General features: G+C 40.5%; 1 protein-coding gene across 8 annotated transcripts in view; it reads right to left on the bottom strand.

The window, feature by feature from the left end:
* The window catches only part of spag9b (sperm associated antigen 9b), a 37,040-nt gene that overhangs the window by 7,920 nt on the left and 5,038 nt on the right, over positions 1-24,082 (bottom strand). For 2 of the 8 annotated variants that reach the window (XM_065471564.1, XM_063481663.1), the window contains exons 3-18: positions 19,466-19,586; positions 16,616-16,686; positions 15,669-15,766; positions 10,388-10,535; positions 6,700-7,138; positions 6,498-6,591; positions 5,900-6,024; positions 5,510-5,524; positions 5,310-5,367; positions 3,823-3,975; positions 3,658-3,715; positions 3,397-3,527; positions 3,215-3,271; positions 1,576-1,755; positions 295-424; positions 112-201 (exon numbers count right to left, since the gene is read on the bottom strand). In XM_065471564.1, the coding sequence (XP_065327636.1) occupies positions 112-201; positions 295-424; positions 1,576-1,755; positions 3,215-3,271; positions 3,397-3,527; positions 3,658-3,715; positions 3,823-3,975; positions 5,310-5,367; positions 5,510-5,524; positions 5,900-6,024; positions 6,498-6,591; positions 6,700-7,138; positions 10,388-10,535; positions 15,669-15,766; positions 16,616-16,686; positions 19,466-19,586 (1,968 nt within the window). Of the gene's footprint in view, positions 1-111; positions 202-294; positions 425-1,575; positions 1,758-3,213; positions 3,272-3,396; positions 3,528-3,657; positions 3,716-3,822; positions 3,976-5,309; positions 5,368-5,509; positions 5,525-5,899; positions 6,025-6,497; positions 6,592-6,699; positions 7,139-10,387; positions 10,536-12,851; positions 13,426-15,668; positions 15,767-16,615; positions 16,687-19,465; positions 19,587-24,082 lie in introns of those variants that run through there. The other 6 variants (XM_063481668.1, XM_063481666.1, XM_063481665.1 and 3 more) reach the window with 5 other exon arrangements.

Genomic DNA, 24,082 nt, shown 5'->3' with positions numbered 1-24,082 from the left:
ACAGATACAGCAGTCAGATATATGAATAATAAGCTAATAATTTACACCACACTACTGAGACAAAAGTCTCAAAATGTTCATATTTCCTGTTGTGAACCAAATCTTTAAAACCTTCATAGAAGCATCTTTCTCATCTAGCGGTCTGAGGAAGACAGGAACAGGTAGACTCTTCATCTTGCTCTCTGTCTGACCACCGTTAGCCTGAAAAGCCAAACACACAAACAGTCACTGCATTTAAAGCTTTGTTCGAGTGCGAACTTGCCTTTGGTACAATTGATATTCTCCTTTCCTTACTTTGTGCTTCTTAGGGAGGCTCCAGCCGTACGCCTGCAGTCTGCCATCCTCCTTCTGGACATGGGCTTTGACCTGCTGGTATTGAGCCCTCTTCTGTTCTCGCCTGGATACCACACTATCAGCTGGCGCTCTGCGGGACAAAATAACCGCTATTAACTCGACTCCATGTTGCATTTCCCCATCTCTCTTCTGCGCTAAACTTTGCTCCTCTTCCCCTGCTACATACGGTCACAGCCACTGAATGAAGTTCAGAGACAGCGGACAAGAAAAGTTAAGAGAAATTATTGAACTCATAGATGACAAGGCTAAATAAAAGAAATGAAAATTTTTCATCGATTATTTTTCTTTTTTCCTCTTCAACTGAAGATTTGCTTTCTTTCATTTCAGTAGCCACTATACTACCGCCTCAGCTCCTCTACACAGTTTATGGCTGACTAAAGAAAGGTGACTACAGATCAGGGCATCCGCTTCTCACAACAAACATGCAAACTAAGTCAGACTGAGGTGCAGGTAGGCTGCTATGATTTCGAGCGAGGTACAGGAAACTGCTGAAACACTGATGACTTACCCCTTGATTTAATTACTGATTTGTTGTCCATTGTGTCTTCCTGCAGATTCTCAACTTGTCTCACTTCTCCTCAACTCACACGTGTTTCTGTAGTTTGTGGCTGCACTGACCAGAGCTCAAATCTTGACAGCCTAAATGTTTAATTTATCAAATGTGAGTTGAAGGGCAGCAAGGTGACGTGGTGGTTAGCAGTGCTGCTTCACAGCAAGAAGGTTCTGGGTTCAGCACCACGTGGCTGGAGCCTTTCTTGGATTTTGCATGTTCTCCCCATGTTCGTGTGGGTACTCGGGTTTCCTCCCACAGTCCATAGACATGCAGTTAGGTTAACTGGTGATTCTCAATTAACCATAGGTGTGAATGTGAGTGTGAATGATCGTCTGTCTTTATGTGTTAGCCCTGCGACAGACTGGCGACCTGCCCAGGGTCTACCCTGCCTCTCGCCCTATGACAGCTGGGATAGGCAACCCTGAAGTGGAAGGCCATGGATGAATGGAACATTTGAAGTGGGATTTTTATTTCCTAGTGTAAAAGTTAAATAGCAAAGCTAAAACAAGCTGAATACTTTTGGACACTTGGATCAAAGAATTTATCACTGAAGAAAATATTTGGAAAAATTAAAAATGAATATGAGTGGGATGTTTGTGATCTTTGGTCAGTGCTCCAAAAGTAATCTCAGCAAACACGACTAACAGTGTGTGCGTTTTCTGACTTACTCCTCATTGAGGAAGTCAAAGGCTTTGCTCTTGTCACTGGGCAGCTGCTGCAGGGTGCTGCTCTTCTTCTTGACGGACGGCTGAATCTGAGAGGTGGGTGCGTTGTACTTGACGTTTACTGGGGCCTCCGCTGCCGGCTTCTTGGCTCCTCCGCCCGACGAGCTGAACAAACGGCTGAAACTGGAGGTGTAAGGGCAGGGAAGTGGAAAGGGAAAAAGGGGGGGAAGGAGGGAAAAAAAAGCACACAGACAAACATATAGAGGGGCGGACACAAAAGCAGTAGCTCCAGCAACACAGGTAGGGTTTAACATTTAAGAATAAAAAAGGTTCCTCTCCCAATGCCAACACACCATGCTAGCTTTCATTCAGACCAGGGAATTAATTCGTCTTCTAAACAGAAATGCATCAGAGCACCTGTAAATTCAGAATGCTGGAGAGCAGGGAGTGCGGGGTTAATACTGAGCACTGACTAGGATGTTAGTCAACACAGAGCAGAACAGGCCTGACCAAAAACAACTTCACATTCCCACAACTCCTCTACAGTAAGCAAACAAGCTTTTTAGCTATCTACATATAGTGATAAATGTTTACCATTTTTCTAATTAACATAGGAAAATATCTGTCAATTAAAGTGGACCAATTATGTTTTTCCTTAGTGTATATATGATATATATAATTAATGTATGTGCAAGCAAATCCTCTGAGGCCAAAGCTGAGGCCTCACACTGCTCCAAATTCTTCCTTTCAGACTGTTTTTTTTCTACTTTTGGACTTTTGTCAGAGAGACTGGAAAACCCTAATATGGTCATCTCTGGAAAACTGCCCACTGTGAGCACACCAGCTCCAACTGCTATTTATATCTTTTGTCTGTAAGGGACAGCCAATCAGGAGAAAGCTGGCTTAAATGGATGGAGAAGGGAGCTAAAAGCGCTCGTTACACACAGTGGATTAATTGAGGTGCTGCACAGAGGCCCAGTACCAGATAAATAAGAATCGCTTTAAACTGTGAATCATGCAAAGCTACTTTAATTTTTTTTTTTTTTAAATGTGGTGTTAGACTCTATTAAATCTATTATATCTTTAACTGTTTTAACCAAAACACTCCACCCATATTTCTGAGTTCCCTCCCCACTCTACACCAACCCTCCCAACACACCTCCTGCACACAGACGTCACAACATCAGGCAGAATAGAGGGACACACAGGAAAAAGGCAGAGATGCACATTTGTCAGATACGGTTTTATAAGTGCAGTTATTCCAGTCCCAAAGAACTGTTTCAAATAGTGCTCAGCCTCAAACCAAACTCAATCCTTATGGACACTAACAAAGGAGAACAACAGCTGCCTCAGAAGCTTCTGAGGTTGATTTTTACAACCTGTTTTAAAACGTAATCAAGAATCTACGACTGGTCTGAGAACTGAAATCAGAGGCACTGCTCTCTGGATTGCTCTCCTCTGTTAGGGGTTTGTTATAAGATGAGAGCTTCGAAGGTCAGTTATGTTTATCGTGTCAGATTTACCTACATCCTGGAGAAACCATTCAAACATGGAATACAGAAGAAGAGCAATAAATATTAACAATCATGGTAGTTGTGATTTAAGTCCTCAAGTTAAAAAACATAAAAACACTTAAGCTTACAACTGCCAGAGGCTGGACTTCTTTTTCTCTGGAAGAGTTGGGTTCTCCTTTGAAGCCCTGAAAGAAAAAAAACAAACAAAAAATTCTAACAATTTCTAACAAACTTCCTGTCTTAGCATATATTTTACTTCAGCTCTGTGTGCAGAAGAACATTTATATATGGACTCAGATGATCATGTTACCGGATCATCTCCGTCCATCTGACGGCCTCCTGCAGCTCCATGAGTCTCTCCTTATACTGGTTCCTCTCCATCAGCACTCTGGCCATCTCCACTCTGGTGAAGCGCTTCCTCTGTGCTGTAGGCACATCACTCTGCAGGCAGGAGACCAATCTTTACTTAAAGATAATCATACTTATAGCAAGTCAAATACCTCGACATTCTACGCTGCTCAGACTTGTATACGAATGCAACAAGCAGAAATAACAAGCGCCAAGGACTCACATCATCCTCATTGTCATTCTTGACCTTCTGTTTGGCTTCGTCCAGCTCTGCTCGAACTCTGCGACAGAGTAACAAAGTACACACTCAGTCTGTCACAACTGTAAAAATGCAAACCCTCGACTGGTGGGCAATTCATTTATACATTGTGTTTTGAAGCCGACTCACTTTTTAAGTTCTTCTTCTAATTCTTTGTTTTTTTCCTCCAGTTTGGTCTTGGCGTGTGTGACAGCATTCAGCTCTCCTTGCAGCACCTCCTTCTCACACGACAGCTCATCCACACGAGATATCAGGTCATTCTTCACCACATTCAAAGCATTTCTGAAAAGTAATACATATGCAGAAAAAACACACAATCTGCTGTAATATAAATTTTAAACACAAGGGGGCACCATTGCTCTGTTCCTCAATATTGGTTATTTCTATATTCATTTAGCCATAAACTGACAAATTTTAACTCTGTGGTAAAAGTCTATCAAGTAGAGCCAAAAAAAGCCCAGCTGGTTATTTTAAAGGTGGAAACGTGACTCCACTCATCAGCCATTTTTAAAATAAAGTAAAGCTGAATTTATGGTCCCGCATACTCTTTTCGGTCGGACAGAGTGCAGGAGAGAGATCCTGACTGCATGCTGCTGGAAGGCAGATGATGAATCATGTATGCATCTGTCAAATGTTAACTGGTGCCAAAGTAGAGCAGGGAGCAATAGCACGGTTCATCGGGAACGGGAGAAACACGTACCTCAAAGATCCAAAAATAAAGCATGAAAAGCAGAGACAGTGGCTGCAGAGGACGATTTTCATTGTTTTTAACACTTTCAGCTGTTCCTCTGTGCCGTTTCACTTCAGTGCTTTGCATGTTACAACTCCGCTCTTTTTTTGCAGGTGGCTCACGGACCAACAATAACACGAGCAAGAAAGGCCCACAGACCAGCTGTAACCAAACCTAACTCACTGCAGACAGACAGGCGGACAGCGAACACACTCTCTCTGCATGACCATAAATTCATCGGCAGCCACATTGTGCGTGCACCAGGAGACACAGTGACATATTGGACCACAGATTTATTAACAGCTTGTGACAACATAAGACCCTCTTATGCCTTTAGAAATAAATAAATAAATACTTATCTGGCTTTAACTAGCGAGGCACAGTGTCAGTTTATGACATGTCTGTACTCACTGGTGTCTGAAGCTGTGAGTACAAAAGGTCCAAACTGTGGGCTGTAACTCAGTCCTCACACTGTATTATAACTGTACTGTTGTAGGCTCATTAGTGATTCTAAATTAACCGCAGGTTTGAATGTGAGTGTGACTGATTGTCTGTCTGCAGACAAGCACAGCGGCTCACCTGTCCAGGATGCACCTTGCCTCTCGCCCTGTGGCAGCTGGCAGGTTTGCAGCACTCTGGGATACACTTATTTTTGCTGCTCTTAATAGTCTGCATTGGTCACCATTGAAATAAAATACTTGTGTACTAAACTGGCACACCTTGAACAGCTCACCTCCAAAACTTTTCACTTAGAAAGGTGCTTGCTTGTGATTGCTGCCTAACACCAAATTGTACGGCTTGGTAAGCGCAGTCTGTCAGTTTGCTGGCTCTTTGCTTGTACACTGAGATGATAGGTGGCTCTTCAGTAGTTACAGTGATTACTCACTTGGTCTCTAGCAGCTGGGTGTTCTCATGGATAAGGTGTTCAACTTCGCGCCCCATACCTGAAAATGATCAGAGAGCGATATTAAATCAAAATATCAATCAAAATCTTACTGACACCTATTTTTTTATTCTATATTGTGTAGTATTTTTAAGTTCTTACACATGTATGTCTGTCCTACACACTAACTCTCTCAGTCTTACCTAAAAAGTTGTAGTCTGAGAGTCATGCAAAGGGGAATAAGAAAGCGCTTTATGAGACTCTGCAAGTAGGTTAAGTGCTCTCGTTTTAACACGTCTAATTTATAACATCACGGCTCTTCACAGCACAGCAGGGGCACTATAATTTACTCTGGATATCCAGGAAAGAAACGTCACAGAGGGGACACATTATACACACAAATGAGGAAATCGATGAGCTAGTTAATAGAGTGGGAAATTCACTGACACACACCAGAAAACTCATCTGTATAGATGACAATGCCCGACAGCCAAAGAAAAGACAATTCAGAGAATACGAGAGGAGGGTAAAATTGGTAGTAAAATTAAAGACTGAGGCTACATCGTTACTCCTGACAGAGTGAGACTTCTTACCCAGCAGGTCAGCTCCTTCATCCACATCTCCTATGAGGTCATTTCCTGCAGACGACAGCTCCTCAAACAGAGAGTCGGTGTTGCGGTCGAATGCTAGATTCTCTACGCCACCTTTAGTTGGTGTGCTGAATGGACAGGTGGGACGCAGAGGAAAGGGAGAAAAGGATTATTATCATGAAGAGGAATGCGTGATTTTGCAATACTTTAACACTTTTATCAGCAATAAAGAGGACTGATAAGGTGAGGCTCATTAGCGAGGTTATAATGAATATGATGAACATGAGTGTAATTGTGTATATATATATATATATACACACATATACACACACATATACATATACATATACATATATATATATATATATATATATATATATATATATATATATATATATATATATATATATATATATATATATATATATATATATATATATATATATATATATATATATATATATATTTTTTTTTTTTTTTTTTTTTTTTTTAAATAGTTGTGTAAAAGCTCACAGATAAACTGATGAAGATATATATTTTTAAAAACTTCATATTATTGATAAACATAATTATTGCTTATGCTCTTAGATTACTGCTGTACCTTGTTCCTCTGCAGCCAGCGAGGTCCATGTCCAGCTCAGGGGTGGACTCTATGATAGCCTGCACCTCAGACTTCTCCAGGCTATCTGCTCCATCTATAACCAGCACAGATTTAATACTGGAACAGTCTTAACTGAGAACAATTACAAGGCAGTGCAGTCATGTTACCGCAACAGAGAACCTGTGATAACAGAAGTACTGACCATCCTCTTTAAGAGGTGTAGTATCAGACTCAGGACCCTTCTGCTGTCCTTCCTGCACCGCTGCTATGTTCTTATTGCTCTCTGGCTTTCCACTGCTCCAGTCCAGGTTTTTGTTGTGGCCATCTGAAGTTTCCTGGTCCTTTAAGGGGGTGTCCACAGACTCCATGGCAACATCAGAAGCAGACCCTCTCCCAAGACTAGACATGGGACTCATGCCAGTAGAACCACCATCAAAAGGAGACAGTGGTGTGGTGGACTGAGAATTATTGCTGTAGTTAGATGTGGGGGTGTTTGATTTAGAGGCACCCCCCAGCGAGGGAGTGGTGGATTTGGACCCTCCATCTTGTAAAGACACAGGTGTTCCGTTTTTAGAGACGCTTCCCTGGTTGGTTTGCGTGTTGGACTTGGAACTCCCACAGTTCAGTTGGGACAGTTCATCCTTAAGGTGAAGGAGGAAAATGGCAATCAGAAGATACAAGGTAGCAAAAAATAAAACTATGAGCCTCAGGCTCACTCCTTATCAATTGTAAAAAGTAGGTTATGTGCACCTCACTGCATTCATAACAAAGCCAAGCAAAGTTCACTAAAAAATGACTGTCATTCAATTGTAGTTCCACTAGGACATCATCAGTAAGGAGAATCTACATTTCCTTCATTCAAACAGAATATTATGTGTTAACTATGTTAAAATGGGAACATTTTACCATGCAGATGCGGATACACAACAAAACCCAACCCAGAATGCAACATGCTAAACAAACCCTTTATTCAATTAAAGCTAAAATATTACAATACCATAGACGAACAAGGCATCAAATGAGTGTCTAAAAAACAAGAAGAGTAAGATCATGGAGTGGCCTAGCCAGTTTCCAGACCTCAATCCTGCCATAAAAATCTGTGGACGGAGCTGAAGCTTTGAGTCGCCAAGCAGCAGATTTACAGAGTTTCTGTAAAGACGAGTGGGCCAAACTCGTTCCAGAGATGTGTGAAAACCTGGTGACCAACTAGAAATGTCTTACTGTTCAAAGTGCGCGCCAAAAAGGATTTCTCCACCAAGTACTGTCATGTTTTGCTTTGGGATTAAATAATTGTTTCACTTAATGACATGCAAATCATTTTATGACTTGTGTAATTTGATTTTGGGGTTTGTTTGTTTTTTATTTGTGGTTCATGTTCTCTCTCTTTCTCACTCTCCATTAAAATGAAATTACCATAAAAAACAGACTGTTCATTACTTTAAGTGAACATACTTACAAATTCAGCAGGATAGCAAATAATTATTTCCCCCGCTGTACATATACTTCACTAGGCTTATACTGTAAATATGCCAAACTACTTTTTTCCTCTGTATTATGACTGTGCTCCAAGTGTTGTTGAAACTACTCCATCCTGCAGTTTTCATCATCTTGTTTGATGTCATCTTTACTAAAAACCAAAAATGTATCTCAATGAAATAAAAAGCATTTTTATTTTGGCACAAGCTGCTCGAGCTTTCCAGTCAAAACTCCGTCCCCAACATGGGCAGGATTATTCCGATATAAGAAACGTCACTTTTGACTGATTTTCAGTTACTTATCTGACCTCACCTCCGACAGTCTTCAGTTTACACTGTATATTCCGCTACAAGGCATTTTTTGCTGCTGTAATTACTAACAGTCTATACAGGACATCATTCCAAGTTTAGTGGATGTCGCATGTAGTTATCTGCTAGTTAACTGGATCACTTGATAACCAGCTTCTTGATCAGTTTTCTAGGATCCTCAATGCCGGGCTCAGAGTGGTGCACTGTTACAGGTCTGGTGCAGAGTCCATTCTGCCTCAAAGAATATTTCCCCATTTAAACAGGTTTAAGAACTACAAGTTTCCCTCAATCTGGGATGCAGGCCCCAAACAGCTCAACTTCACAAATCTTTTAAAATATCTTTTAAACCTGAATTATTGTTTCTAGTTAATTTAATAAAAGAGGCACTTCCCCTTCTGATACTGCTAAAACACTCCATTGCTAGGCAAGCATCGTGCATTATTACTGGGACTTAAGGTATTTTTAGTTTTTAGTATGAGCAAATATTAAAACACACACACACACACACACACACACACACAGAGCAAAACTTGCAAACCACCTAAGACACAGAGCACAGAACTACATTAGCCTGGTGGATGCACAGGCTATAGTTTCTACCTGGTCCTGATCAACATCCACATTGGGAACATTCTGTGGTGAACTTTCACCTTCCACTGTGACTGGAGAAAACAGTTCTTCAAGCTGAGAAATATTGGAAATGAATTATTCACTAAACACACTATATAGTTTTACTGCTATATAGTGGCCACGCTAATGTGAAACCACTCTAAGGAAGATGAAAAGCTCAAAAGCCAACAACAGGAAAAGTGTGGGAAAGGCCTGAACATAGCAGTGAGTCCTGTTCAAGGCTTCCTTTGGCAGTAAAGGTCACCTCTTTGCCGAAGGCTCTCTATAAAAGTCAATCAAATCAAAACTTTCAAGTATTACGTTCGTACTCTAAAGTTCACGAGCACTTAGCAGAGGCATTTCGATTTTCTAAGCCTCAATTGTTTTGATCCTCTAATGCCGAAGACCTCTATCCCATAAATAGGACAGTGCTGATGCAAAAGAATCAATCAGGACAATAACACCATCATCCAGATCCCTCTGTCATCTTGACAAACACAAAAGGGATAAAGAGGCGTTCGCAGACAGTATTAGAGAATGAAATTATATCCATGCTACAGTTTCCTCTAACATGATCCCTCTTCCCTCTCCGAGTCCACCTATTCTCCTCCCTCTGCACCGGTGGGAGTATTTCCTTTCACGTTTCTTGTCTGCACAATGGCGTCACTCCATTGTTGCTATAGTTACACTGTACGGCCAATTGGGGGAGAACAGTGCTCAACTGTTGACTGTGGCTCTTTCCTAAGCTTCCAAAAAAACATCTGCACATAAACGCACACACAAGCTGCTGAACGTGGCGGGGGAATGGGATCATTAACTCTAAATCTTCTGAAAATGTCAACTAAGAGGACAAAACACAAAGGCGCTGCTGTGCAGCTGGACTAAGAGTGAAGTGTAAAACTGTGTCATTGTGTAAAAGCTAAGTTGGAAAAAGGATACACTGGGATATACCAGCATTGCAAAATTTTGGTAACTGAACGTTATTTCACTTTCACACTCTTAAAATGTCCTCTTGACCCAGTACTAGTGTAATTACTACAAATGAATACTTATTAGATGCTCATAAATATTCATGATGGAGCTTTGCTGGAAGCATGGTTACCAACAGCAACAATGTGAAGACACACTGTCCTTTCTACCCTCCCCTGAGGTTAAAGGCAGGCCCCCGAATGGTACCACTTTCCCTGTTTCCTGGGCTCCACGCCACCCCATCTCTCTCTCTCTCTCTCACACACACACACACACGCGCTGTTAAAAATTCTGGACACACTGAACAACCCTTTCTCTCTGGATGGAAATGTATTCTTTCTTTGGTGTTTCTGCTGGCACTGGATGCTTTCGATTTGGTTTCACAAACTCTTAAGCGAACACGAGATGATGTCATGGGTCTGATCCGTGGGAAGCTTGCTAACTTCACACTTTGGAATCGTTGATATGAAGAGAAGTCTTTCTTTGGAATGAATTAACAGTGCAAACTGTGACCTGCCTATGTCATACCTTGAGGCTGGTGTTAGACCGTGGATGGCTAAGGTTGTTGAATCTCCATGGTTCAGATGGGGTGTCCACGGGTTCTCTGTGGAGGTCAGGGGTCATGCCATCAGCTGCAGGAAGTTGGAACAGGCCCATGGAGACTGGACGCTCCTTCCTGGAGACAGAGAGATGCAGAAAGAGGGATAACTCAAAAGTGATGAGAACAACTTTGGAAGGAGTGAACGATTTTCTAAGGGACTGGTCAGTTAATGTTTTACAATTAGCCATTCCAACGTTAAAAATCCCAACGGAAAATGTGAAAATCATCCAAACACTTTCATTAAAACACTGAAACAAGATGTAAATGAATAATTTCCTTCAATACATAAAAGGTATAAAAGATGTTCAGAATAAAAAAAAAAAATTAAAAAGGAATGAGACACATATTTTTCAGTTTGCAGTTTGTTTTTATTTGTTCCAAATACTAAATATACTAAATATACTAAATATTTAAACATAAAGCCTAATTACATAGTAGAAAATGAAAACTCTTTATTTCTTACTGGAAATTAACTGCTGCAGCATACCTACAGTGCCATCAGAGCCCATCAAGGTACTGTCCTCAGAGACGTATGTGAGCTGGTCTCTGAGGTCAATCTTTAGCTACGTCCACATTAATCATTTTAATTTTCAAAGGCATAACCTTTGCACAAAAACAATAGTGCCGCATTGACAGAACAATAAAACTCCGGGTCTACGTTTTAGTCTGGCTGCTCAGAATGTGAGGCTTTAAAAACAAAGCCACATAGACTGACGTTAGCTGCCACATGGGTACTGTGGGTTACTCCCACAGACTGTATAAAAAAATATCTTCCAAGTTTAAAAAGTAAAGTGTTTTAAGCCTGCATTCTTTCTACTGACCACAACAGCAACACCTGTAGTTACAAATATACTTCCAAGCTCTACAGAAAGGCCATTGGTCATTCCCATGGCAAAGAATTATCCATGCACACGTATGTCTTGGCAATCACAAGTTGTAAGCTAATAATTATTTAGTAGTTGGTCTTAAACTACAGCATTAATTAAAATTAAAATTCTGACCTGATTATAGTGCTCATAAAGAAAAAGGTTAAGGTATCACTAAAGTTAACAACTTATCCCAAGAATATTATTCCTTTGGCAAGTGACTGACAAGGTCTGTATGATAGATAGAGGATTTTACGCTTTGTGCAAATCCACCTTGAATTGGCTTAGTAAGTTTATCATGACTGAATTTGATAAGCTCCATGAATATCTATACCAAATTTTAATCATGTTTAATCCATTAGTTGCTGAGATATTGTAGTAACACTGCTAGCAGAGCTAAAGATTACATTTATTTTGCAGCAGAGGAGGTCTTAATTAAAAAGGAACCACAGAGAAATGCAGGACGTGTACATTAATGAGTGTAGTTTATGTGATACTATACAAACCATGGTTTCTTACTGAATTAAATCCTTTTTATTCTGTTTTGTTAAACAGTTACTGTTATACACCCAAAAAATCTTCCATTTAATTTGATCTTGCTAAATTAAATGGACATTTTCCAGTGCAGTGAAAGCAGATCATCATGATGTAATCAGTTAGACAAAACAACAAAGTGTGTGAATTTTGTTGTGTGGGGATTTCACAGAGAGGTGTTGTAGCAAAGACTCCCTTGGCACTGAAGTGGTGGGAGGAGAAAAATAACTTGTTGCCTCATAAACTCAATTAGCTCCCAACTACTAGGCTCAGGCAAGTCACACAAAACCAACTTTACCAGCCTCTACCAGAGAAAAGGTGCATTTTGTGATCTGTGTTATTAATGTACAGCTTAGGAAGAAATCATCTTCAACTTCAATAAATAAACTCTGGCAGCTCAGCTGCCTGGAAGTGATGTACACAAACTTTGACAACAACTGTAATACAGCATTCTCCACTGCATCGAGCTAATACACACAAGCAGCTTTTCACACTACAGTGACCAAAAAAAAAAAAAAACTGTTGTAGAGTGAAGAGAACAATGGCTGCCATGGGGAATAAAGCAGCCGGCAAGCAGCCATTAAAAGCAGCCCTAAAAAAAACAATAGACACAGCAGTCACACGCAGGCCCACTGATGGTGAGCAGCACTCGTTTTTGTTTTTTGAAACATAACAGGGGGAAAAATATATTTTACATGTTAAGCTTACCAGCACCAGTTTTACATTCAAAAGATGGTTATTATCAACTAGTACACCCACCAAAACCACCAATTTCAAAGGTGAAATTGGGAAAGATGATTTAGTCAAGATATGACTCATGCCACTCACATCCCTCTCTCTCTTTTGACCTACTTTTAGAGTGCAGTCTGATAGTGTCAGACAAACACACCCACATGGCAGCAACACTGCAAGGTTTCAAAGACTCTGTCGCTGCAATTACTGATTTCACACAACTACGCACTCACATAACACAAACAAACATATTTTGTACCTGCTGGGTCTGGGTAAGGAGGGTAAGGAAGGCAGGGCAGGTAAGCCTCCGGTAGAAACAGAGTAGTGAACCAGCAGCAGCACTGATAGAGAGACCAGCACAGCAGAATTGATGACCACCGCTCCCCCTACAAAGCCAAAAACAAACAGCAGCATACACCCGGGGCTCATGGCCCCCCCAAATCATGGCCCCTCGCCGGAGACAGGTAACCGCACTCTGCTGTTTTCGGTTTTACTACTGCGGGTACATCTACGGCAGAAGTCAAAGATGTTGTATCCTCCTAGGTCAAAGTCCCCAATGAGTGCAGAGCTGTGGGCTCTGCAGCTCAGTGCTGAGGCACCAAGAGACAGTGGGAGCAGGTCAGAAGCGCAGCAATGTGTCAGCAACAATCACAACAACAGTAATCCTGGTGGCTTCAGCACCAGTCAGAGATTAGAGCAGCATGGCAGATGATCCGGAGCAGAGAGAGACTGGTAGCTTCAGCTCTCGTTTCACTGTACTCCACTGGAAGGTGATTGTTTTTCTTGCTCCTTTCCTCTTCCTATCCTCTGCCGAGATGCCACACGGCAGCCACTGTGCAGTCTAGAACACTCTGACGCTTTCCCTCTCTCCGTGCGATAGCACCCACTACCAACCCTCCCTCTCCGTCTCTCTCTCCATCTCCCTCTCCCTTTTGGATGCTGAGGCAGCTCGTTCCATATGCCTCTTCTCAGGCTGCAGCTTACTGGCTGCAAAATGAGGAGACTGATCAAAACGAGCGTGCGTGTGTGTGAGAGTGCGTGCATCTGCATGTGAGAGTGTGTGTGTGTGTGTGTGTGTGTGTGTGTGTGTGTGTGTGTGTGTGTGAGAGAGAGAAACTGCATTCACTGAATGCATCAGGTATCTAATGTTAAATTTTGTCAACAGTAAAAAAAAATGCTGGACAAAAAGAAAAAATAAGGGGGGGGCCTTCAGTTTAGCTCAGGGGTGTTCAGGTGACTACAGGCTGTGTGGCCACAAAGCAGCGGCCTGGGTTTGAGTCCAAAGTTCAAGTCCAAGTTATTATTAAAATTAGATTACTAAATTTAGATTATATATGTAAGCTCAGTATAGGAATCTGTATGCATCTGTGCCTGGAACGTGTTGTATGTTCAATTACTTGAGCACAGCCATGTTAGGTTGAGCTAAATGCTAATGTCACAAGGCTAACATGCTTCATGCTGATGTTGTAGGCATCTTATTCTGCTCATTTTCAGCTCAATATTTTAAGTCCTGGACTCCGCTAGAGTAGCTTTGTGTGATTAGCTCTTCATAATAATCCTTATTGTATATATGCCCCTTCACTTTAAGCCAACTGCTTTCTGATTGGCTGCCCTTTGTAAAGAGAAAGTTTGAACAGGAGGTGGGTGGGGCTTCTGAGCCAGAGCTGTGTGCCCGAGCTGCCCACATTAACCCTTTACCTCTTGAAAAGCTACTAGCTGTAACCTTTGAGGCTCTTTTCTGAAATGAGCAGCTTCTGCCTATGCAGCTACCCTTGAAAAATTCTATTCAAATGGTCATCAAATTAAGTTTTTATTGATATACACTGAGGTGTCAAAACCATCATTAAGGGTACAAGTGAGGCTGTCATTTGACGACTTCCCCTGTACTCTTAATGATGAGCACAGTAATATCTGTATGATGTTATAAATAACATCATACAAAGTCAAGAAAAGAGGGAAAAATGAAGCTTTTAGAGAGGCAGCGATAGCTTCCAATCCTGTAGCGGGATAAGTTATCACAGAAATTGGACTGTTTACCCTGCTTGTAAGTGTTTTAACTTAACAGTTAACAGCATGGACTCACTATGTTTACAGCATGTTTTAAGTGCAATGAAGACTCTCCGCTGGGTAAAAAAAAAAAATCATCTTAAATGTGCAAATTGTTAAGCTGGACCTTACTAACATGAAGCTGTAAAGTTACAGCAGCACAAACTGTGCATTCCCACTGTTTGAGATGATGATGCAGAAAATATAAATGTTGTTGTACTTGGTTCCAAGTCTCTTTTACATCACTGGAATAACAGCGCGCACACACACATAATACTTGTCCAATAAATAAAATACACTTTACATTTCCACGTCTTTAGTGGGCTGTGCGACTGTAACCTTTACTGTTTTTAATGTATCCAGTTTAAAGTGTCAGAACTCTCATGTACGCCTTTCACCTGAGAAATAAACAGCAGCGCCGAGAACACACTCAGCGTTAAAATAGTTAGCTGCTATTTCAGTGCTCATGTTCACTGCTAAACACCAATATTAACTAGTCTCATTAATTTCTTGTCTCGTTTGCAACAGTGCTGCTGTGTCGTAATACTGTTACTTTTTAAAATAGATTTTATAGAAAATTTTTAAAAATCACAATTTCATCAGCATCACCTTGTTATAACATGTGTGGCTGGAGTAGGCAACACTCCTAATGATCATTTTGCAGAGTAATAGGAAGCATGGATTCCCATTTGTGGGTGAGCACATGCAGAGCCCAAAGCAGAAAGCCCGGGTTAACAGAGGAAGTTGGTAATCATCACCGTGACACCAATTATCTCCTACTGGGATTTTGGGGTTTTTTTAAGCCTGCAAAGACAAACAAAGCCTGACTGCTTGAACTTCCTTTTTATTACATCCCTGTGGTGAGGAAGGTAAAAAGTTTTCAATAAATAAAAAGTCTCAAATGTGAAATATGGACTCTCAGGTACCTGTGCTGGTTCAAATATTGAAGGTACCCAACTGTCTCCAACTATAATATGAAACAAGAAAAGAGAGAAAAAAAGAAAAAAGAAAAACAGTGCGGCTGTCTAACCGTGTCCTGACTGATGTTCCTGTATCTGAGGGCTCTGCTGTCATCGCTGCATGTTGGTGTTTAGTCCGCTCCAGATGCTCCATGTAGCTGTGGATCATCTAAAAGATATACAAGCGAGACGATCGTGGAATTAGGACATGAAATGATCTCACTGATACAAACTGCACTAATGAATATGAAGTGCTTTGGGTCCACAGCTGTGACAGTCAGCCTTACAAAGAACCATGTTGATGCAGTGTGTAGGTGACAGCCTTCATTAGGCTTTCATCTCCCCTGTTCAACATTATTCAGATTAGCAGTTGGCTGCTGAGGCCTCAGAGGTTTATTTGGACATTAAGGCAACAGTTAGTGATAAATAATGAACAACAGACAGGGACAGACTGAAGGCTCAGCAAAAACCTAATTTACAGTCAGATTCTTCATGTTTAAAATCATTTTTCTTCTTTTCCTCAACAATTTGTTGTTACATTTGTTTTTCCATTTAAGACTCAAACTGATTCTTGATGGTCTCCTGAAAAAAGAAAAGGCTCGACTTTTGATGTGCAGTTACTTATGATCCATTACTTATCATTGTATTTGAAAACACTTCATTGTGTGGTCACAGGTAAGTCCTCCCCACATATGAAGGACATGAATAACTTTGAATAACCTTATAAACTTGAATATGCAGGTAAAGAACAGGTAAATGTACACACAAACATACACATTAGTTCAGTGGAAAATTCTATCATGCTGAGATTATAACCTGTTACTTTGATTGATGTTTTTTGGGATAATGAGACATATTTAATATCATTACACTGCAAAATAATCTGATCTTAATGTTTTCACGTTTTCACTTATTCTTTATTTATATGCTGTGCAAGTTATAAAAATAATAATATTACTGATTTTTCCCCACAGCTTACTGTAAAAGCATCCATACAAACATCTCCTCACACTCTTACCTCAGTATGTCTCTGATGAAGGGCATTGTACTCTTTTTTGAGCTCTGCTTCTCTCTCCTCCAATCTGCTAACTGGATAAGAAACAAAGTTCATATAATGAAAACAGGAACAGGACTAGAACCAACTTTACTGAAAATACTGAAAGACTAGACTCTATGAGAGTGGGAAATCCAATATTTTTACATGTTATGTCACTGAGCATGATACAGTTATCTGCTGCAGTAATATCTCAGAGCCAGGAGAGGGCTGCCATGCACCAACAAAATCCTCCCGAGTGCCACCAAAGAACTGGGGGCAGATGGACCCACAGCTCTGAATACCCAACGTCAAGTCCAAAAGGCATCCTTTTTGCTTTTCCATTACTAAAAATAATAATGAAATTAATAAAAAAATAAATCATCATCACTCTGAATGTGTATCTCCTGCATGTTGAGTAGCTCAGTTGGCTAAAAGACAAATGCTTTGAAGAATGCTTTAAACAGCAAACATGCGAATGGAAACAGTTTTAATCAAAGACACAATTTCAGGTTTTGTCTAAAAGCCTAACTAGAATCTAACCGAACCCTCGGAGCTGTTCATGAAACAAAACCTATTTATGAAATAAAGTTCTGTTAAGCAGTCTGAACTTTAGGCCTCAGACCAGTGATGACTGACAACAGTTTGCTTACTGAAGAGTTTTCCACGATTCTCTTTGCTTTATAATTTTACATCTATTAGAGAGTGAAATGTTCTGAAATACTGTTAACCTCTTGTTAATCAGGTCAGAATAACAGCTAGTTAACTAACTAGTCTGAGGTTTTTTCTTTGTGTGTGTGTGTGTGTGTGTGGGGGGGGGGGGGGGGGTGCTGATTCCAGCTGTTTGTAGTTTTATTTCATTTTTTTTGGAGTCTTTCTTCTGAGTTTACTACAGGACTGATCTAACAGCAAATGACACTGTAATCCTTAGAGTTGAGCTTTCAGGCACAGTCACAGTTTAAAAGCTGGTTTTCAGCTAAGTTTTCAATGTGACTTACAGAAATTAATAAACTTTACATATAAGCCTAAATTTAATATTTGATATATCTACTTAAGTGTGTATCAGTGTGCTAACAAAGTAAATGTAGAACTTGACTTTTTTAATTATAAAAATAGATTACCTTTATTAAGAAGGCCGAGTTGTGCGTCAGATGTCGCTTGATCTAAAACCTCATTCATAGACAATATAGTGCAACTACTGTCAGTGTCATGGAGATGAACCTGTTAGCAACATGACTGTTTACACCTTCATATTAAACACAGAATGCCCTGAATTTAACAGAACGAGGTCTGCAGTAGCTGTATCCATGTCTGACAAAAGCTAAAGGAACTTCAAGGAATAAGAATGGAAATGATGCATCTTTATAATTAATAAAAAACAAACACATAAACATTGCTCTGAGTTCTATCCAGCCAGTTGAGGACAACTTACTGATTCCAGTGTTTGGTCCTGAATGAGCAGGACCACCTGACAGCCACAAACAGTCGGGCAGTAGTTTAGTGTGTTATTCAGATTCCAGCCATGCAAGTGCACTCCGTCAAAGGTGGCCCTAAAAGTTTGCAGAAGCCTGAGCACTAGCAGCACCCTCTGCCTTAAACATGCACAAAGTTTCAAGTCCAAATCCGCAGATGTTTAGCAAAGCTTGATTCGAGAATTCTTGAGAATTAACATGCACGTTAGCAATGACGAGCACCAGAGCAGCTGCATATTGTGGTGAAAACTGTGATTTAGTGTGGGTTTTTTGAGGGGGCTCATAGAGGAAGTAGATGTGAAAGAGTGCAGCAGAAATAACTGCGGTTTTATTTAGAGGTGTGTTCACAAAACAGAGTGATTGTTAAGGAAAGCCCCACACGCAAACAATTAATCCTCTCACAAATAAAACAAGACTTGATCTGGTTCTGATCGTGACTTGTGTTAAAATCTGGCTCACTTGTGTGTCAGAATTTGCACATAGTCTACATGAATTCACAGTTTTCTACATTAAAAAAAAAAAAACATTGTCAGATTTTTAAATCAGTTTTCCAATTCAGATGTCATTTAGTCAAACGTCGTCTCGCCTATTAAGGCCTGTTATGTGCCAGGAAAAATGCTGAGATTGGCAAAATAATAAAAACATGAAAACCTCCTGATGGCAAATGTCTTGTTGTCAAAACACATTATCCAATTAGAGCTTGGAGCTAAATTTGGTGCGATTTACACAGAGTGCACATGTGTTTCCACTGACAGGAACACAGTGCAGTGATGCAGTTCTCTCTGCTGCTAATTCTGACCATGAACATAAATTACAGACTAAATGAAACTGGCACAATGACATAACCAGAAAAAAGAGGAAGCATCAAATCGAAAGAATTAAAAAGAGATTTGCTGAGAATTCGCAAATTTCCCCTGAGCATGGAAGAAGAGGTATGTGCTGCGATACTGTGGTGGACCAAACAGACAGTGACACACTATGTCACCAGTGGAGTATGCCAACATCATGAAGGGTTTTTTTTTTTTTCATGCCTTTGAAAGGCTCCCACACTGTGAGGGATGATTTCATTCTTAAGTACTACTTCAGAAATAAACTTATTATATTACATCTAAGATATATTATTTTTTTAGATTAAAGCCCAGTAAAACTTTCCTGGGCTTTAAACGTACTCTATTTGAGCTCATTTAGTAAGTTAAGCACTTCATAGTATGTCACTAATAGCCTTCATTCAGGTGGTCTATCTGCCCTGCGGCACATCAGGAAAATAAACATTCACAAAAGCTTCAAACTGTTGATGCTGTTCACAGAGTGTGTGTGTGTGTGTGTGTGCCATTACAGTAAAACCAATGCAAATTCAACTTACTCTGATCTGCATAGTTTCTAGTTTTTAGCTCTAGCTGCCGTGTGTGAGATTCCAACGTCACCAGTCGACACTGGAGATCCTTCTTCTCGCCATCCTGGGAGTCTTCCAAGGCGATGTACCTCTGCAGATTGACACAGTGAAAGCAGATATTTATTGCCACAGCACTAACATTAACAAGAGTACTGTAAGCTACTGTAAACACGAGAACATCCACTGATGATTTGTTTATGACAGCATCAGGAGGAAAAAATGTCACACATGCATGTGAGCGGTCAGCTTCCTTAGCCAGTCAAGCAATCATTGGCATCTATTACACAAGAATGCCTGAAAGAGAAGAATGAAATAGAGCTGTGTGGACTAAATATTGCATCTGTGTGTACCTGAAAACAATCTGGGTGATACTAATAATATTAATACAAATAGGAAACAAAGCACAGTGTCTGTCTTCTGTTCATTATCAAAGTTATCCAACATCTCAGCACAACAGGTGCAAAGCGACAGCTTCCTCACAGCCTGTGCTTGAGTGCTTTTCTGTGTACTATTTGATATCCGTATCAGGATTGTTTTTCCAGTCTTCACAGTAGCAGCTGTCAGCAACCTCAGTCCTCCTCTAAAACAGTCCTGGACATACAATCATGTTAAATCATTACTATGATAAGATAAAGAATTTTATTACTTCACTGTTCCAGGAGGTGGGTTTCGATTTTCAACCCCTTTCTTCAAACTGTCTCCAGCCAAAAACCCATCAGTCAACATAAAATCTAACACATAAGATGAAACTGTAAAGAAATCTGGTAAAGTGGGTTTCTAAAGGATCCAATAACAAAAAAGAAGTAAATGAAATTCTTAAAAAAAGCAAATAAGATGAGATCTGACCCAAAAGACCACAAGAATGCTCAAAACAGGTTTATGAACTTGGAGTGAACTCCACTACGACAGTATACAGTAGTTTTGTTTAACTACAAGCACGAACCTTGTGGCACCAGAACAAAAGTCTGGAAATCACCATAGATGCTGACACTGACTGTTTACCAAGGTGGTGGAGTAACCAAGCCAGTAGAGCCACATTACTAGTGTGACCATAAAATCTTCAGTTATTTCAGTCTAGCACTCATCATTTTGCTCTTGTGGTGTAACATACTGTGCCGCAGTATGTTACAATAAAGCAAGACTCTTATTACATTATAACATAGAAATCAGTAATGCTGAACTTGATTCATGTGGCACTATCAGTCTGCTACAGCGGTTATAATGAAGAACAGAACAGCAAACCTCAGTATTCACATGATAGGGTGGGGCTAGGTTTCACAATGAGTGAAACCTTGGCTGATTGTGACCCACACCCGTTTTCACACCTTGACTTCTGTGATTAGGTAGAGGATCAATAGGGGGTCCATGACCCTCTTGCAGACTCTCCACCAGTTGCTCTTAGAACCGAGGAAGCTTCTCGAATGAGAGGTGAAACATCTTCAAGGAAACTTAAAGTCCAGATGCTTTTCTTTCCAAGCTCCTTAGACTACAATGACCTGGATGACTGAGAACCTTCACAGAGAGAACAGCAAAGCGTTTTGACCTAAGTGTATTTCTGCACACACAGTGGGTGACAAGAAAATTTACTTCCTGCTTTACTGTTTATACCAACAACAAAACAGAGTTAACATTGTTCATACACAACAAATAAGGAACTAGTCAACTCGCTTTTATTAACGGACTTAACTGAAACGGTACCAGCTGAACATACAAAACTGTTTGAAATTAGAAAATCTGTCTGTTTCCGTATTCTTTTTTCAAGCTGGCAACAGTAGAGTAATAAGACACATTATAAGGTAAATTAGGGGTTGCACATCTTGTATTAGCCAAACGGGCTACTAAGTATAGGCACTTATCCAGTGCATCGGATCAGCATGTGTTTAGGCTTTGCTGCTAATGCGGCAATTGTTTCTTACATGAATATTTTCTGTCTACAGCAGAGATCAAATGTTTCAGTAGATCACTCAACAAATAATTAAAATAATAAAATGCTGCTTTACTCAGATCTTTGGGAAAGTAAGAAGGTAGGGAACTGTTAAGAAAAACTTAAAGGGATGGGCAATCTTATTGCTACAGGTCAGAATAACTGCAACAATAAAATACAGTAGGTCCCATTAGACAGCATCAAACATGACAGACAGCATCACTGTTAGAACCGTTTTGATAACTAAAGGTTAAAGGCTACAGCCAAACTTCTAGTAAAAGGGAATACACAGGGTACTGCTGGCCTCTTTGTCTCATTTGTACTGATACTTCAGCTGAATCAGGTGTCTGATGCTGTAAACATGCAGTCTTGTGATGCAGATGTGAATAAGACACCCTGCAGTAGAGCCCCGGGCTGGTGGTGAGTGTCATCTGCAGAGAGATGAGGGTCACCTGAGAAGCCTGTTACAAGCAGCCTCTTATTTAAACATGGCCCATTAAGACCTGAGGTGTATAAAAAAAGGTGTTTCATCAAGAAAACTTTGTGATTTTTTAAAAATAACACGGTCAGATGTCTTTATCTGTGGCGCCGCAGTCTGCACATGTACATAACAAAGACACGAGGTAAATAGGTGAAGCAGCAGGGGTCTGTGTTTTAAAAACCTTCTCCAGTTCCCCCTAAGACTTTCAACAATTAACTTTAAAAGACACCATTTACCACCATAAAGGACTAACTGACTCTACAGCTGACATATGTTGACCCCCACCCACCCAACACACACACACACACACTGCAGCAACACATTTATCTGCATAATTCCCAAACTCTTTCTCACCACGCTGCTCCTCATATGACCTGGGAAGGAGGCTTGCACATATGACAGCGCTCCAGAGAATAAGTGTTCCAGCGTTTGACCATGCACTCTTCCCCCTACGCTACACGGATAATGATCTCTTTGTCCCTGGGTGCCAACACACACTCTCCTACTAACAAACACATGTGCTTCCAGAACAAGTGTGTGCCTACCCCCACACAGGGCTTCACTGTATTGGCACTCAATTGACAGAGACTGAAATCAGCTCCTTTTTAGAGGTTTTGGCTGCAGATTCCTGCTGGGATGTTTAGGACAGCTGGGGGCATTTGAGGTCCTGGACACCAGATGCAGTAAAGGGTTAGATGATCTCCTGAAGTAGTCTAATAGATTTCCAAAAGTCATGGTAAAATAATTTGTCTTGTAGATAACACTGTTTTGACAACATACTGTGGGATCCTACTCATCTTTCTTAGAACTGCAATGAGTCGATTTATTAGTCAAACAAAACACCAACTACTTTCATAATTAATCTTCACACAAAATTTCACCAAAACCACTAAAACTTTATTCTCAGATGCCAGAAATGCATCACAGTGAATTATTACTAACATTACAATAATCACTGGTAGCACTCAGTGTATGAGAGGCTGTATTTACTGCAGACTCACCAGCGCTTTGAGCTAATACTAGCATGCCATCCCTATTGTCAGACTGCTGTTGTGCTCTTTTGGTAGTTTGGTTAATGACGAATGAACACACAAACAAACACACCCTGACCTGATAACAGACTTTTGCAGTATGCGTGTACCAAATTTCAGGTGATCACCTGACATAATCATAGACTGTGAATGGCACAAAACTGTGTGGCAATTACACAGCAGATGTTGTGTTATTTCTCTAGATGGGGGAAGACTGACTTTTTAGCAGCACTGGAAAGGATCGCCAAAGTCATAAGAGTTCATTCTCCGCACTATTATCTGAATCAGATTTCCATCATGATGGAGCTAGAGGAAAACGTGGAATATAACTCAAGTCTGAAAGGATTCATCTACTTGAGACAATTTAAAATTGTGCACAATCAATTCAACAGTAATTGACACATTTCTATCCCAGACATATGTCTAAGATTTGGTTATAGGCCTATTTGTTTGGCAGATATTCAGGTTTCACTTTGGGTATTGGGATATTTGATATTTTTCAATGCTGAAATATGTACCATGTCACATTTCTAATGTTACAGCAGTAATCAACATGCTTTTGTTCACCTCACTTTTGCTAATTTTCATCCATAGTGGAAGCTGATTTGCTTGTCGCACATTGAGTATTAAAGACTGATGCAGCTACAGCAACATCACCAGTTGGTTTTGTGAACTCCCGTTTTAAAGCCCAGGTTCCTCTTGCCTATGTAACCTCCTAATGTATTTAGTATCAGCTCATATGTCCATGACCAGTATTCACTCTCATTGACAGTTGCTTCAGTCGCTCGCCTGAAAACTGAGAAAAGTTTATCTTGGGTCCGCCCGCTTCACTTTTCTGGCAGTTTAACTAATATGGCCAGAAACATCTGTCACAATTCAGTCTTTACCCAGTATTGGTGGCTCCTGGTACATGTTAGTAATTCACGGTGATCAATCAGTTGGCATTACTCGTCAGTAGTGTGCGGCCTCTCCCACATCAGCAGCAGACAACCATGGACGGACAAAAGAACTGAGGGAAGTGCCGCTTTTCCCAAAGAATTTCCTGCCTTGCCTTTTCCTCCTTTCGCTGAGGCAAGCCAATGAGAGGAATTCCTCTGGGCTTGGAGGACAGAAAAGCAGGACTTGGCCCATACGGCGTTGATTTGGTGAGA

This window comes from Pelmatolapia mariae, linkage group LG8, assembly GCF_036321145.2.
Source record: "Pelmatolapia mariae isolate MD_Pm_ZW linkage group LG8, Pm_UMD_F_2, whole genome shotgun sequence".
Lineage (NCBI taxonomy): Eukaryota > Metazoa > Chordata > Actinopteri > Cichliformes > Cichlidae > Pelmatolapia > Pelmatolapia mariae.
This window is presented reverse-complemented; position numbering and strand designations above follow the sequence as displayed.